This window comes from Manduca sexta, chromosome 27 (assembly GCF_014839805.1).
Source record: "Manduca sexta isolate Smith_Timp_Sample1 chromosome 27, JHU_Msex_v1.0, whole genome shotgun sequence".
NCBI lineage: Eukaryota > Metazoa > Arthropoda > Insecta > Lepidoptera > Sphingidae > Manduca > Manduca sexta.
This window is the reverse complement of record NC_051141.1, coordinates 20,589,885-20,605,306: the sequence shown is the minus strand read 5'-3', so window position 1 is coordinate 20,605,306 and position 15,422 is coordinate 20,589,885. Positions and strand designations below refer to the sequence as shown.

Sequence of the window (15,422 nt, the reverse complement as noted above, 5' to 3'; positions counted from 1 at the left end):
TTTTATTTACAACGTTACAAACATTGTTGTCATTTTAAACCAATCCACAAGCAAATAACACAGAGTTTTTGTGTTCGTGAATATTTCTTGATAGGTACAAATATGTAATTACATATTTCTAGTAGAACAATCAATAATGCTCACATCAAGTTAAACTAATATTTTAGGTTCGAATATGCGTATGCTCAACGTATCGACCGGTAAGTGATACATACGACGCGCGGCTTGACCCTTCTCCTCCGTAAAATGTGGCCAAAGTAAATACGATCAGTTACGTCGCATGCAAAAACAACATACGATAGAAAACGGAAATCTAAAATACTTAATTTTCAATATTTTACTTTCAAATTTACACAGTTCATGGAACTCATCTAGTTCATTTAGAAAATACAAAAAAGTGAAAACAGCAAAATTGTGGGATACGATTATATACGTAGGAGCCATCGATTTATTATCAAATTATTCGCACTATAAATTATGATTGTTTCGTCCCAAAGCTAGCAACAAGTAAATTTTTCATGTTAGAACTTTAAGTTAGAAATAAATGTTTGCGGCCACATAGATACGACGCCACGTGAATTTTCAGTTCTCTGCCTATGGCAAAACAAAAAAACACACATCGATGTAGTGTCGTCTAATGATTACAGACCGAAACCCGAGCCACTCGGTAGAACGAGTGCGCGATAAAAACTGTAACGAGCGCCGCGACTACCGCCACACATTACCCTGTAACAATACTTTTGGGTCACGACATAAACTCCTTATGTTTGCGCTTTTTATATGCTCTTTGGTTTTTATTTTGCACATAATTGGTTATTTTGCTCACAGACGCAGTATAACGGACAGAGAATTCCGACACAGCGAAATCTTACTAGGTAGACTATTATGGAACTAATCTAATGCATGCAAGTAACCAGTGTACCCAACAACATTTGGGTACTATATCTATAATAAATACATGCATGTTGTTATAAAAACACGCATGCTTTACGCTAAAAATAATTTAAATCAGTTCTGGCGCCATCTCACTGTCGCACACAAACATAATTTGCTGTTTCAAAGTGTTTACATTAAAGGCAACCCTATCACTAGCGAGGCACGATTGTTTGTTTTCGATGGCTTTTTGGAAAGTTTATAAGCTAATTTAATATTATTTGTTTGCACGCGAGCGCCGTTCCTCGGCGGCGCGGGGACGCGTGGTGGGGAGGGAGGGAGCGGCAGATTAGCGCGATATCAGACAGGATGAAGTTAAATCGGCTCCCGACACCGGCAGCGTCGCAACTCGACTTAAACTCCTGCAAGTTTCGTTGTACATTAAATTGAGTTGTAGTGTGAGGCGGCGCGGTAACACAACATTATCGGCGCCCGGTAACAAATTAATGCGCCTTTATTCACGGGAGTACTTGGCCGAGTTTCGGCGAACAATTGTAATTAATCAACGAGACCGAGACATATTACTACAAGCTGGAGTATCATCACACGCTGAAATTAATCAGTACCTTTACTAATAGTTAATTTGGCAATTATTTTTTCAATGCCAAAAACACAAGTTCATTAGGTTAATGTGATGAATTTATTTGGTACCTTGCAAATTTTTAGCATGGCTACGACGGCGGAAAAGAGCTCGGTTGTATAAAAAAAATATTAACTGATTATAAACAAGTTGATGTTACACAATGTACAAGCCTAAGCCACTCGTAGCCCGGATGTAGCCACGGACTATAGTACAAGCTGCGGTCCCAGGCACGCCGACGCGCCGCCGGAAGAATACCTCAACTACAACAGTTTGTTATCGACGCTAACACCGCTCTACTGTCAGTTGTCTGTTATCTCTAGTGTTAAGGTAAAAGTGTCTTACATCAATACACACATATTATCCTTTTGTGGTTGTTCCAATTTGTAGGCATTAAAGTATTCCCATAGCTAGCGTTAGTTTTCTAACATTAATTGTAGTATAATATTTAATTAACAGGTCACGATAGATAGTTATCGTTAAATTTGTCATTTCTAAGATTTGGGATTTTGCCCATTTTTTAGATAAGTGTTTTTTATCTTTATATTATAGCAATTCTCAGGAAATTGAGACATGTCATATAGAATATTTTGGTGACGTGTCATAACCCCAACAACTTCGCGTTGTATTGGGTTGCGGCCAGAAGTACCGTACGATATTGTTGCAGCACATTGCGCATGCGGCAAGGTTCGAAAAGGTTCTAAACACGTGCATTTGTAAATTGCATGCACAAAGACTAAGAGCGTCAGAGCAGGTGCATTTGCATCACACATGGTATATGCGGCGATGACGACAGACTACATCCTGATTCTTCTAAAGAAATCACATTACTTAGGATCAATCGCGTCATTCACGTGTTGGGTGACGTCAATGACTCCATGTCTCTAGACCGTCAATGCAGCGTATTGTTTGATCTATCACTTGAACATTGTTATATAAATTTGTTACATAGCAATTTCAATTATAGATAACTGCAAATTAAAGTATATTATGTAATGCATGCCGAGCCGACACGTGGGGCGTATTTGCCTGACAGTAACCGCGACGAGTTTCGCTCTCAGTTTCATCTCAGACTAGCTTTTGCCCGCGGCTACGCTCGCGTGATATATTTATTTCGTTGGTTAGTTTTTGAGCTCCACGCGTTCAGACAGGACATTTTTTAGAACTTTTAAAAAGGATCAATTCCGTCATACATATTTATTCTATAACTTTGACCGTTTGATCTGCGCACGCAACGGAAGCCCTTAAGAGGAATAAATTTCCCCCGTTATTGCAACATTTGTTATTACTGCTTTGCTTCTAATGGACATGGCGTGAGGGATATATAGCCTATAGCCTTCCACGAACAAAGGGGCTATTCAACACTAAAATATTTTTTATGTTGTAACCAGTAGTTACTGAGATCAGCGCGTTTAAACAAATAAACTCTTCAGCTTTATATAACAGTATAGATAGTAAATTGCATACAAATAATAGCGTATCAAATATCCGATTACATTCCCAGCATAGGTATTAGGAATTAACGTCCGCTAGTTTGGCCTAACCCGCTTGATTAATTAATGACGAGCTAACAGGGCTAACAATTAGTGGCGATACAATATCGGGACAAGTTGATGGGATGGGGTGTTGGTCCAGGAGGGAGCGGGGAGGAGGTTGCAAGTCACTTGCATTGTCCGCCATTGTCTGGGATGTAGGTAACGCATCTGCATTGTGTGTTTGGGATCTGGGTGGGTCCGTATGACGCGACTGACTAGAACTGCCGGATGCCTTTGTGTCGAGAATAAATTGACAGAATCGTATTGTTTTCATCGATGAACAATATGCTGCAATACGTATCAGAGATTTGAGAAGCGATGTTGCAGCTTCATTAGCAATTGTTTGCTTTATTATTGTTAGTTTTTATGAAGAGGATTGTAGTTAAGAATTGGAAGAGTTTAAACACTTTGAAAATATATTTAAGAACATGTTATGAATATTTTCAGAGATGCCAAAAGTGTAACAAAATATAATATTCGCTGTTAGAGTGGGATGTTGCCTTATGCCCATTGGAATCAGTCATGTTAGTGTCAGCAAACGCGTTTTCATGAGAAAGGCCCAAAATTTTCCTTTCCAATATGTTATATGGCTATGCCGCTGAAGTTTATGAACAGATTTTAATATTATTTGCCTGTGATTAAATGCCGCCTGTTATAAAAGTAAGCAGAATAAGTAATTCGTCAAGTCAGTGAACATCGCCATCGCGCGACCATTTAATACAAGTTTTCAATAAACTTCCAATGGTGACACTTTAATGGTAGCAAACTGAGTTTTTCACGAACTCTCATTTAAAGTCCGTTGTCAAAGCTTAGATTAAATTGTGCAAAGTTTATTCCGTCCAGTTTAATCATTAGTCGAGTTGTAGAGAGACCGGTAATGAGAATCGAATCTGCTACACCGCGCGCCGATGATCATTATCATTATGTGTCAGCATGAGCGATCGGACCTCAGTAAATCACTATAAAATATAATTAGTAGGCTTATAAAATAGACTTAAACGCATTTTTCATTACGGTTTTAGTGTCACGTGATAAATTGCGATAATTTATGCATGGAATAACCATAATGTTATGTTAATTATAAGTTTAAAAAGCTATTCATTAATAAACTCATTATCGAGACAAATTGTTTTGCGGTTAATAGTACCTACGATTTAAATAATGTTATATTATATTCGAACTTCTGATATTTTCCACTGGCCTAATGAAATAACTATTTGATGTTAGTTATTATCATTGTAATAACTAACATAAATTATATTTTCCACCAATTATTTTGTACTAATGGTCGCCTGTGGTCGATAATCGATGCTCGTGTTCCTTATATTGTCACACATATAAATTATGCTGAAAGTCGCACTTCTACGTGCGCATAATTTGCTAAAAAGGCGTTCAAAGATCTTCCGGTAACAAAAGTCATAGAGCGAAATCATTACATTTATCTATTGTTAATGTAAACTACAACAGTAGCAAACAGTGAGGAAGCATACAATTATAATAATGACTCAGAAACTTCGGTACGGTCAAGCGATCTTAAAACCATAGAGCAAACGACACAGAAAGCATCTACGATGGTTCACAACAAAGAAAACTGGTTAATATTGAATTAAGTATGCCATATAGTTAGACGCAGCGATGACAGGTGGAATAAAGCGCTGACTGAGTGGTGGCCAAGACTAGGCAAGCGTAGCGTGGGCCGTCCAGCGGCAAGATGGGTGGACGATATTGTAAGAATCGCGGGTCAACCTGGACGCGATTGGCTCGGGACCGAAAAATATGAGAGAGGACTGTACCCAGCAGTGGGACTCTACAGGTTTTGGATGATGATGATATATATGCTGACATAAAAACTTCACGATAAACACCGTCCATGGTCCCCTCAAGTTATTTGGAGTAGATATTCCGGATATAGTGACGATTGAGCGTTGTTCGCATCGGTGAAGAATGAAGATGTCGGATATATATTTTCCGTGTCGGTAGTCGTTTGAATCCGGTGTATGAGGTTTGAGTGTAAACGTGTGCGTGTGTGAGTGAGCTGACCTGCTGTTGGTTCTCGCGCTGGGTGACGAGGCGAGCCTCGACGCAGTCACGCGTCTCGAGGAAGGCGCGGCGCTGCGCCAGCTCGCGCGGGTGGTGCGTCATAATGCCGGACACGTTGCACGCCACAAGCGTCACTACGCTGCAGTACATCTGCACACAACACAAGCTGATAAGCTTTAATCACTCAACATAACATGCACAAGTAGACGACACCAACACTATACACCGAGAACTTATTCTGACACTTGGTTTCATTTAAGAATTGAGAACACATTTATATTGCTATAGCATTGTGGGTGTTTAAGAAAGCTGTTAGATACTTACTAGCAGATATCCAGGTGACTAAATAAACAGTCCAATGATGTCAAAAGAATTTGTTCATAAAGTGAAATTTGGTGTCATTATAAAATTTCGGTGATATAAGTTCAAAGATTTCGTGGATCAGTATCGGATCCATTCGCTGGACCAGACATCACTAACGAGGTACTCACTATTGTAAATATACGAGTAGACGGGTGCTAATGTTGGCAGCTGTTTAATCGGGCCGACAGCCGCCGCTTCCGGCACACGTTCAATTAATGTAATGAACAGATCTCGCGTTAACATTGTTGGGAAGTAAAACACTGCGCCGCCAAGTTCAGTTGTAAACTGATTTGTCGCGACAAACAGCGGCGCGTCTGTTCTCACTCCGCGCGCGACGAGTCTCGCCGTAATTACTCTAGTGTTTTCGCTCTTCACTCATACATTGTACTGACTATTGTGTACAACTCACTTTATTGCAGAGGTGACAAACGACTAGTGACTGACACCTTATTTCGTTATATTTGAGAATAGGCAAGAGATTCGGCGAAGTGATATTGTTTAAAGCTTAGGTCGATAACTGACCGAGTTGTTCACGTTAAGTGATCCATGCCGTATAAAACATGAACCTGATAGCCTCAAAACGGATAGAGTTAAGTATGAGAAGGAAGGTGAGTCTCCAGAATGACTAGAGTATCACTGACCTGGATTATTGAGTCTTGCGATAAATTGAGTCATGAGCTGAATCTTGAGTTAGTCGAGTCTCGGTGGGGCAGTAGGTCTAGCCCGGTGGAGTCGGCGGATTCATGCTGTACACAAATTTGTCTAGCACTTGTTTATCTGTGATGATTGTAGAGCGAGCGGGGGCGATGTTTACCTCCATGTCGGTTGTGGTGTCGAGCATCATGTGCGCGCCGATGTTGACCGCCGCCAGCGCCAGCCCGCCGATCGTGGCCTCGTGCAGGCGCACCGGCAGCGTCGCGTACGTCACATACGTGAACAACGCGCATGCGCCCGCGCTCACACCCAGCGACCTAAATATAGTATAGGGTTAATATAACTCCGTTCATTTTATACATTTAGACAATATGTATTAAGGACAATTCAAAGTATGTCTTTATGGAACTACGAAATTAAATCCGAGATGTTCGATTTAATTATATTTTCTATGTTAAATTGAATTCAAAAATACATGTTCCCGCGGTATCGACATCACGGAAGCTTGTGGTGCTATGAGTCTGTTTAAAATTTAAGCCAAGTGTGGTGAAAAAATATGTGTCAATATTGCATATAATTAAATGCTAATTACGAGAGCAAACAACACTGGGAGCGCCCTGATGGCGTTTCTACCGTACACCACGAGAATAAAAGACGTGAGTATTTGTACGATAATTTAACTATACATAAACATATGTACTAAGTACTCCAGGTATTTGATCACTTGGGTAAGACTAGTTAGTGAAAAACTCAATACAGTTTCCAGTATTTTTTTCTCCTCACCTTTACACGGCCGTTATAGAAAGGTGACGATACGGTAGCAGTGGAATAAACCGCCAGCCACGTTAGTTTTAATTGAGTTTTGATTGAAAGAACAATAAAGTCTACAATAGGATCGCGTTTTGCAAGCACGCGCCGGTGGGCAGCTGTCGTGAGCCTTTCTAACAACGACATTCAACTTTTCAAGCTGTCACATACGTCGTCACGGCGGCAGCGTGTACGTTTGCGTTTTCAATTATGTTTTCAGGCCTGGCAAATTGACTCTACTACACCACGTGGTATGCGAAATAGGGTCAAGGAGAGAGTATTCATGGTCCAAAGCCCTATTTACTATTTTGAAGTCCCCTCATCATCATCATCATTAGCCACATGAAGTCTACTGCAGTACATAGGCCTCCACTAAAGATTTCCAGGAGAAGAAACTCCTACAAGGCTACAACGGCACCACAGCATAGGCATTTTTGTCTTTTAACCATTAGCACATATATGATAATATTTTGTACTCGCATACTACGGATATCTAACTAAACATTTAGGCCGTCGCAATGCGCGGCGATTGCTTTGATGTGCATAAACCGTGACGCGGTCCCAAGTTCACTTCAAACGGACTTAGCAAGTTGTGCCGCCGCCACATCGCCGCGCCACTCCGCGTCCCAAACGTCGACCAAACAAACGTTTTGTGGTCCCTTTGTGGCCTCGTGACCACTCACTTAAAATTTTGACGAAAGCTTCAACTTCGGCCCGAGATTAAAGTATGACGCACACTTACCACTCCAGCAAAAGACCGCCACAAAATATTATACCGAAACTAGAATTGACTATGTGGCATACGATACGTTATAGAATAAAGCTACTACTACTAAATACTACATACTTTCAAATATTTTTCTAGAGCAATACGTGTATTTGTTTCCTAATGAAGTGTTTTGCGCCGGTGTGGTGTACCGCGGTGCTGTGTCGCTGTCGCCGACTGCGGCTGTCTCTACAAAGTTTCCGCATCGTTCCCGCGTGGTATAACTCGCCGGCGCGGCGGGCGGCTCGGGCGCTCGTTTCGAAATGACTTGTACAAATTTCAACTTTTGCGTAGTTGTATTGTTTAATCCTCGCTCATATCACTACACTTTTTACTTTAGGCATTCGGATGTTTCGAAAGTTTTGTTTACCGCGTTTAATGTCCGTATTTTGTTTTTCCAGGTACATAGTTAGCGCGAAATGAATTGTTCTTTACGTCACATGATTTTTATTAGAACGTAAACATTTTTTTTGTGATCCCTAGAGTAAGATCACTTCAGGCAATTGTATACTAAATACAGTCGGACCCAATTACTTACGAATTACTTAGTGTACCCGAACAGCTTGATTTATGTAAGCCGTTACGGATGGGCGCAAAAATATATACTTATAAATTATAGTTTGATATAAAATACCTATCATTAAAATAAAATCTGGATATGGAGATATGATTACGATCATTTAGACCGATCATACCGCGGGATATTTAGATTTTATTACTTTATTTTGATTGCGTCACTGATTGTCTCCTCTCAGTAAAGGCAAAGTTTTTGTACGACTGCTCCAGTTATAAAGCGACGCAGACGATATCGTGAGCCAACGCTAATAAAGTAATAATTAAAGCGCGGTGCTCGGAACAAAGTAACCGGCCGTCAATGATGTTAACAAGCCCTTTGCTTCGCGAGTCCAGTACAAAAGAGTTGGGGACAAAATGGCACCTAAATTAATATTTTTACTTCGCTTTAATAAGTGTTGGCGCCTTTAGTCGCCCTCGGTAAACATTAAATAATTGAGCCACACTTTCACGATTTTTTTTAGTGTATTGAATGTTATTATCATCCATACTTGTAGCAGCGCTATGACCGAAAACAGACGCGTTGTGCAGCAGTTCAAACGTCGCCAACTCTACAAAAATAGGTGCTATTTCAAAGACCATTCTCTGCATTATAAAATTGGTTTGCACTAAACGTGACTCCTCTAGCTAAGTCTGGACGCCTTAGTTTATTATCAACACTATTCACTTATAATGTCAACCGATCCTCAGCTATGAAACAGTTTTAATCTGGTAGCAGTGCTCAGTTGTTGCAAACGTCTAACCGGTAAAGTTTTATAACTAATGTTTAAATTTTTCTTACAGCCTTATTGTTCCACTTTAAAGTAATTTGTTAGTTTCTTTATGCCGGCGCTCGGCGTGTTTGCATGACTCGGCACACAATAGGCGGTGCGGTGGCGGAGCGGCGGCGCGGCGGTGTGGTGGCGGAATCAATCTGCGCGCAACTTTGCACATTAGAGTTAAACCGTTGAATGCTCATACAAGTTGCGAACTTGTTACAATAACGAGACAGAGTGCAGTTTTTAAATTCACTAATTTGAGTTATCCACGTTCGAGACACTTTTTAAGTTTCCTTGATATTATTGCACAGTAATAAATACTCTTTGTGGAATAGTTAATGGTTGCGTGGCTCACACAAGATGAGTTTCCAGGTTCAATGCCCAGGTCGGCCAACTTAAATCTAAAGCACAAATTATCCACATAATATGTATAAAGTGTAAAGTAACTATGACAGTACTGGTCGACCAAGGGAACTGTTACCTGAGTACAGATGTTCCAGCCAGCGACAGCTCGATCAGCACAAAGGTGACAAGCACCACGTACGATATGGTCAGCAGGTAGATCTCGTTCATGGCGGGGCGGCTCAAACATGCCAGGAGACCTGCACCACAACGAAAATGTAACACTACAAATCATACTGGACAGGTAATTATTGAAATATTGTCAATATAATAATGTGCTATAACTCTACTATCACTTCACGAACAACTGCATAGGAACATAATAAAAATAATGGATGATATAATTTTCGATTTAAATCATAATAATTTGTGAGGTGTTTATTGTTTTTATTTTTTTTAATTTAACTGAGGTAATGACTGAACTGAGGTTTGACAACCTTATGAGCTCGCTTGTTGAAGAATTAGTCTTAAAACAAAAATTGATTTGAGAATTATCTACGCTCAATATAGATCTGTAAGCGTTAATGAAGTAGTATACTATGTATCATTACTAGTAATAGTCGACAGGTAAGTTGTTGAAGAGGCTAGTACAATGCGAGTGCGTTTACTGACATGCGTAGACGAGTGCGGTAAGTCCGAGCACGATGACGTTGACGATGTGCGCGACGCGCTCCTTCTCGTAGTAGGCGCGCTTGAGCAGCGTGGCGTTGGCCTGCAGCAGCGCCTCGCCCTCCAGCGGCGACGTGGCGCGCGACATGTCCGGCGCCAGCTCCAGCCGGTCCCTGCCACCGTACCACTTTATCACTCCCGGAATATTATTAGCATAAGGGGCTCTTTCACAACGTTTAAGTAAATGTTATCCTCTAGTAAACGGATAATGCGGCCAAAGATGAATGCAATCTTTTGTTTACAATTTATTTGGTCGCGCCTTGTTATATTCCACAATTAGCGTTAACTTGGACATCTTGATACAGGCGCTTAATATTATATTAGGTTTAATCAAATCGGACTATGATCTTTAAATTTTACTAGTAATAATAATACGTATATAATATAATATATATAATAAAATAATACGTATTATTGTTATTTACGCCACTGTAAGTATCATGTGCGGGCTGGAGGAAACACGGCTATTAAATTCGTTTTCTCAAGAAGTTTCCTGGAGGAAAACGCCAGCTAATATGTTATGGGGGTAAGTGCAGTACGTTTAGTAATACATTAATGGAGTTTTTTACTCGACGGACTGTTTACGATACAAAATGCCTCGTTGAGTTCAACAAACTGCCCAAGCAATAATTGATTATTTCGACTCTCCATATTATAAGGCACGTATTTGTTCACTTAAAATTATTATAAGTAATTAGCTATTTTACATTTTTTACAATTTAGACGTTGTAATAACATTAACAACCACTCATAAATATAGTTGTATTGTATTAATGCCTTTAAAACATTATTAACTTATGCGTCGAACCAAAAACTCTACTAAATACATTCGCAGAACAAAAAGTCGACAAAGAAGGAAGAGGAAACGGAAAAATGTCGATGTTTTCAACACTAAGTGAATATAAAATGCGACAGTAACTTCACTCACGTGTAGGAGTCATAGTCGCCGGGCTCGAGGGTGGTGGGGGCGTCGAGCGCGGCGTCGTCGGAGGGCAACAGGCTGGCCAGCAGGTCTTGCGCCACCAGCAGCGTGCGCACCTGCACCATCATCAGCGCCACCGCCACCGCCAGCAGCAGCCCCAGCAGGTGCGTCATGTTCGTCTGGTTCATGCGGAGGAAGTACCGCTGGTACAACATCTCCACCTATAATAAACACACGCTGTTACTGCTTAAATTGAAACACGTTAGCTTTGCTTTTGCTTTGAAAGGAAATTATGAGAGAGCATTTTATTTATTTAGTGTGGCCAGATCAAAAAACTAATAATCACTACCATAATATATCCAGGTGTTACAAATTAATTATTTTGATATTTGCAACACTGCTCAATCATTGGAAAACGTTTTCCCTCTTTCCTCTATCTCGCTTCGGCATGTCAAGCCAAAACACATTTTCGCGTATTTCAGAATAATTCAGCTTAGCTTTTACGTCCGGCCACCCGCCTATCTTCAACTTTCTCTAGGCTAATCATTATGTGTTTGAAAATCAGACACAGAGTGAAGGAAATCGGTCCCAAGAGTACGTGATTCATAATTTATACGAGCTACCACTAAATTAAAGAGATGATTCATTCCTTAGCATCGAACCATGAAGGATGTTTTGTGTACTTAAGAATTATGCGTACAATTTAGGTATCGGTACAATGTAAGTAATGAATAATATAATATTGACTTTTAATGTAGTTTTTATAAATATGGAAGATGTTTTACTAGTAATTTCTTATAATTTGCTTGAAATGAGAGAAACACCTCAGATTTGTGCAACGAGCAGATGTTGCGTTGTGGAAACGCTACAATTCATTAGGACAATATCAGCGGGAGTGTAATGTGTCGGTAATGGGCCGTTAATTCATTGTTACGTGTGACCACTCGCTCCCCGCACCGCACCGCCCCGGCCCGTCCGCGCGTATTCTTACGTAAATCGCGTGTGAATGGCATTGTGCCCCGACACGTATCCGACCGGATAAGCTACGGCGCTAACGATTTGAATGTACCCTCGTTTTTCAATTACGTGTTATTTCCGTGGCGTCATGATCCTCAACATGTTTCACGTTATATGAAATTTCTTGCAACGGTATCATTAAAATGTTAGTAACTCGTTGAGTCTGCTAACTATTTCGTTCCGAATATTATTTGCATTATTTGATTTCCGATACATTTAGGTACTGATTGTTATCGATTATGTTTAATGAATATTTGGCTTAACACTATTTTACTGAAATCTATGTTGGAATCTGTCCAAATGTAGTTACGAGATTTGTGAACAAATAAATAGATTACAAGAGATACAAACAACAGTCACAGTAATAAATGTTCTAGATAACATTTATTAAACCCAAAGGCATCGCTCGTAATGCAAATATTACAGAGGAAATATTCTAATGAAGTAGATGTGTCACGTATGTTGCACGAATCATTGTACCGAGGCGGGGCGGCACATAGCGAGCACGCCCGGAATTCGTCCGTCACAGAGCCGAGCTATCTGCTCGTATGCTTGATGCTACCGTAGAGCTTACCCGATTCATAGCTGTTTCATTCCAAACATTTCACAACTTTTCACAAAAAAAATACAAGGAATTGCCTTTTATACGTATATTTATATAATTTTAATAGCTACTTCTTCACATGACCCGGCTAAGAAAAATCTTGCAATAATAAGAAATGTCATAAGCTCTGGATGCTGCCTGAACCTGGAAAAGGAATCAAACGCAGGTGGAGCCGGGAACTAAAGATAGTATATATGTAGATCTATTCGAGACAGTCGTCGTAGTCGATCTCGACCTACAGCTACGAGATCTCGTAGCACAGATGATAAGTCACTCAGTCATGCTATGAATATTATTTATCAAGCGACTTTACTACTAACATTCTTTACTTTCTAAAGTTTGTTACATAATATGACTCTCCCAAGCGACAAACATATGTCAAGGTTACCGTGAGCAAGTGCTAGTGAAATATATTTTGTATGACTGTGTAGTACTTAGTTGAGAACATTTGTACTGAACCGGTGTTAAAAAAACATTTTGAGCCAATACAATAAATATTTATTTCACAGGTTTCCTGTCTATTTTATTCGTTGCACCAGCGTTTGTGTCACGAAGCACAAAGAAAAGCAAACAAATACATACGCGATACGAGAATAATATTTAGTTTGCTTTTTATTTGTTTTAACAGTGACAAAGCGCACACGTAGACATGCACCTCTGACCTTTCAAAGATACCTGTGTATGATATCGCTTTTATTTGGTAATTTATGCGATTTTGGCAAAATCACGAAATGCGAGAGTAAATAATCTGGGTAACAGTAGTATTTAATGGGTGTGGACTATCCATACATGAACCTTATGACTAAGATCAGCCTTTCAGGTGAAACGTGAAGTACGCCGATAGTTTAACAATTAGTTTGAGTTACCACAATATGAAACAAACGAAAGTCCATTATTGAACAATAATATCGTTTTAAGAGCGAGTAAAACATTACCCGCGGCTTGTGGCGGTGAGCTCACCGCTCTGCAAAACGAGAAAAATCAAACATCCAATAAACTGTGTAAACGCTGTGCAGTGAATTGATACAGTTGGAAATAAAAGCGAAAAGTCACCGCCAATTGTGCATCTAGTGACTGAGATGGGGGGCGGGGGCGCAGGGTGCGGGCGGGGGGGGGGGGGGGGGGGGGAAGGAGTGGTGAGCCGTGGCGACTGGCACTGCTTCATTGAAATGTGTTTTTTATTTCTCAAATATAATGACATTTATTGTTCATAGGTAGCTGCAATCGATGTTTATTTTGTTATAGCCGCAGAAATCGTTTTTTTCAACTTCATCTCGCTGGCATTTAGACAGATTTGTAATTATTACGGAATTTTTCATATTCCTGTGCAATGTGTTTGGAACATTGGTAGCAAACACTACACTTGGATGAAAATAATAGAACATTGTATGATGAATTAGATAGCATCGTAAAGCATTGCATTGTGCTCATAGCACTAAAATATCCAATGATATTAAGCCTTATGCTATTTTCTTTCTTGATGTGGTCTCAGAACATCAACGTGAAGATTATGTAGCGATAGATAAGTTAGATTACTGGAGGCAGATTTTGCCAGTACATTAGCTATTCATCTTGCGCTGACGTTGCTAAGAAAAAGAGTAGCAATAATTATTAAAATTTGACAGCGACGATCACTACATACATAATATTATGTATCACCAGGCAGACCAATTAGCTCGCTTTCCTGCTTTATTGCTATGAATATATTATCTTCAATCAAAACAAACTAATCTGTTCATGTAAATATCTAATTATACGAGTACATTTGCCATATGATACAGTGAAGTCGCGGTTACAAGTGTCGCGTGTCTCGGAGCTTTAGTTCCAAGTGGAGAGGCTTCACATCCCCTTCCCTCTGGACCCCTCGCCCGCCGCACAAACCAAGCACGCAACATTCGCATCAGTTGAAGTAGTTGAAGTGCGGTGTTCGGGCGCGCTCGGCGACGTTCGGCGCTGCTCGGTGCAGCGGATATTCAACTGGCGACGTGCACGGACCACCTAATGTTGCACTTTGTACCATTTTTGCAGGAAATTGTATGTGCAATATGAAGCATTAAACTTTTGCAAGTTTCTCTATGAGATTTTCTTAGTTTGTAACGGCCCTGAAAGTGGCGCTTATTTTATATTTTACTTTTATATTGTACAAGCTCGTGCTGATATTATAGAAATCATTCATTTTTTATTGCAAAAACGAATGCTTTTTTTTTTTATTAAAATTAGTAGACCTGTAGTAAACAAATTAGTTCAATCGAGATAATAAGAGTCTCTGTCTATTCCATTTATTGAAATGTGCAGACAGGGAGCGGCTTTGCGGAATCAAAGAAGATCGAACAATATCCAATTTGTCGAATAATTTCAACAAAAGGGTTGACTCTGTTGTATTATTTGGTTTTCTACGAAGTTTTTGTTGAGAAACTTAATGTAGCGTCTTAGAGGCGTGAGACGCTTTGTTCACTATTTAATGACCCGTCTGGCCCCGGACGGAGCACTCCTGTACAAAAATCTATGAATTCATTTGTCGCATTTTATATTATGCACATTGCACAGGTGGATTCATTGAGGCTATAACACTTAGTAATTAACTCCAAAACGTAGTTAAAGGCTCCGTGAATTTCTATGCATGGCGGTCCCTCATCATGCCGTGTATGAATATGCAAGCGTGTAGCATTAAGTTCTTATTCGATAGTAGTGCGGACGCCGTGGCCGCTAACTGATTGCCCCATTCATCTAGGTCTGCAAGAAGTCGGGCGCGCGGCTCGTCGCGTCACTACTCAAGTGAGATACTTAATATACTCTTTT

General features: G+C 40.1%; 1 protein-coding gene across 3 annotated transcripts in view; it reads right to left on the bottom strand.

Moving 5' to 3' along the window:
* Window positions 1-15,422, bottom strand: part of LOC115441436 (adenylate cyclase type 6) — a 270,780-nt gene that overhangs the window by 50,106 nt on the left and 205,252 nt on the right. For all 3 annotated transcript variants that reach the window (XM_030166222.2, XM_030166221.2, XM_030166223.2), the window contains exons 7-11: window positions 11,009-11,223; window positions 10,024-10,193; window positions 9,491-9,611; window positions 6,266-6,422; window positions 5,089-5,238 (exon numbers count right to left, since the gene is read on the bottom strand). In XM_030166222.2, the coding sequence (XP_030022082.1) occupies window positions 5,089-5,238; window positions 6,266-6,422; window positions 9,491-9,611; window positions 10,024-10,193; window positions 11,009-11,223 (813 nt within the window). The remainder of the gene's footprint in view (window positions 1-5,088; window positions 5,239-6,265; window positions 6,423-9,490; window positions 9,612-10,023; window positions 10,194-11,008; window positions 11,224-15,422) is intronic.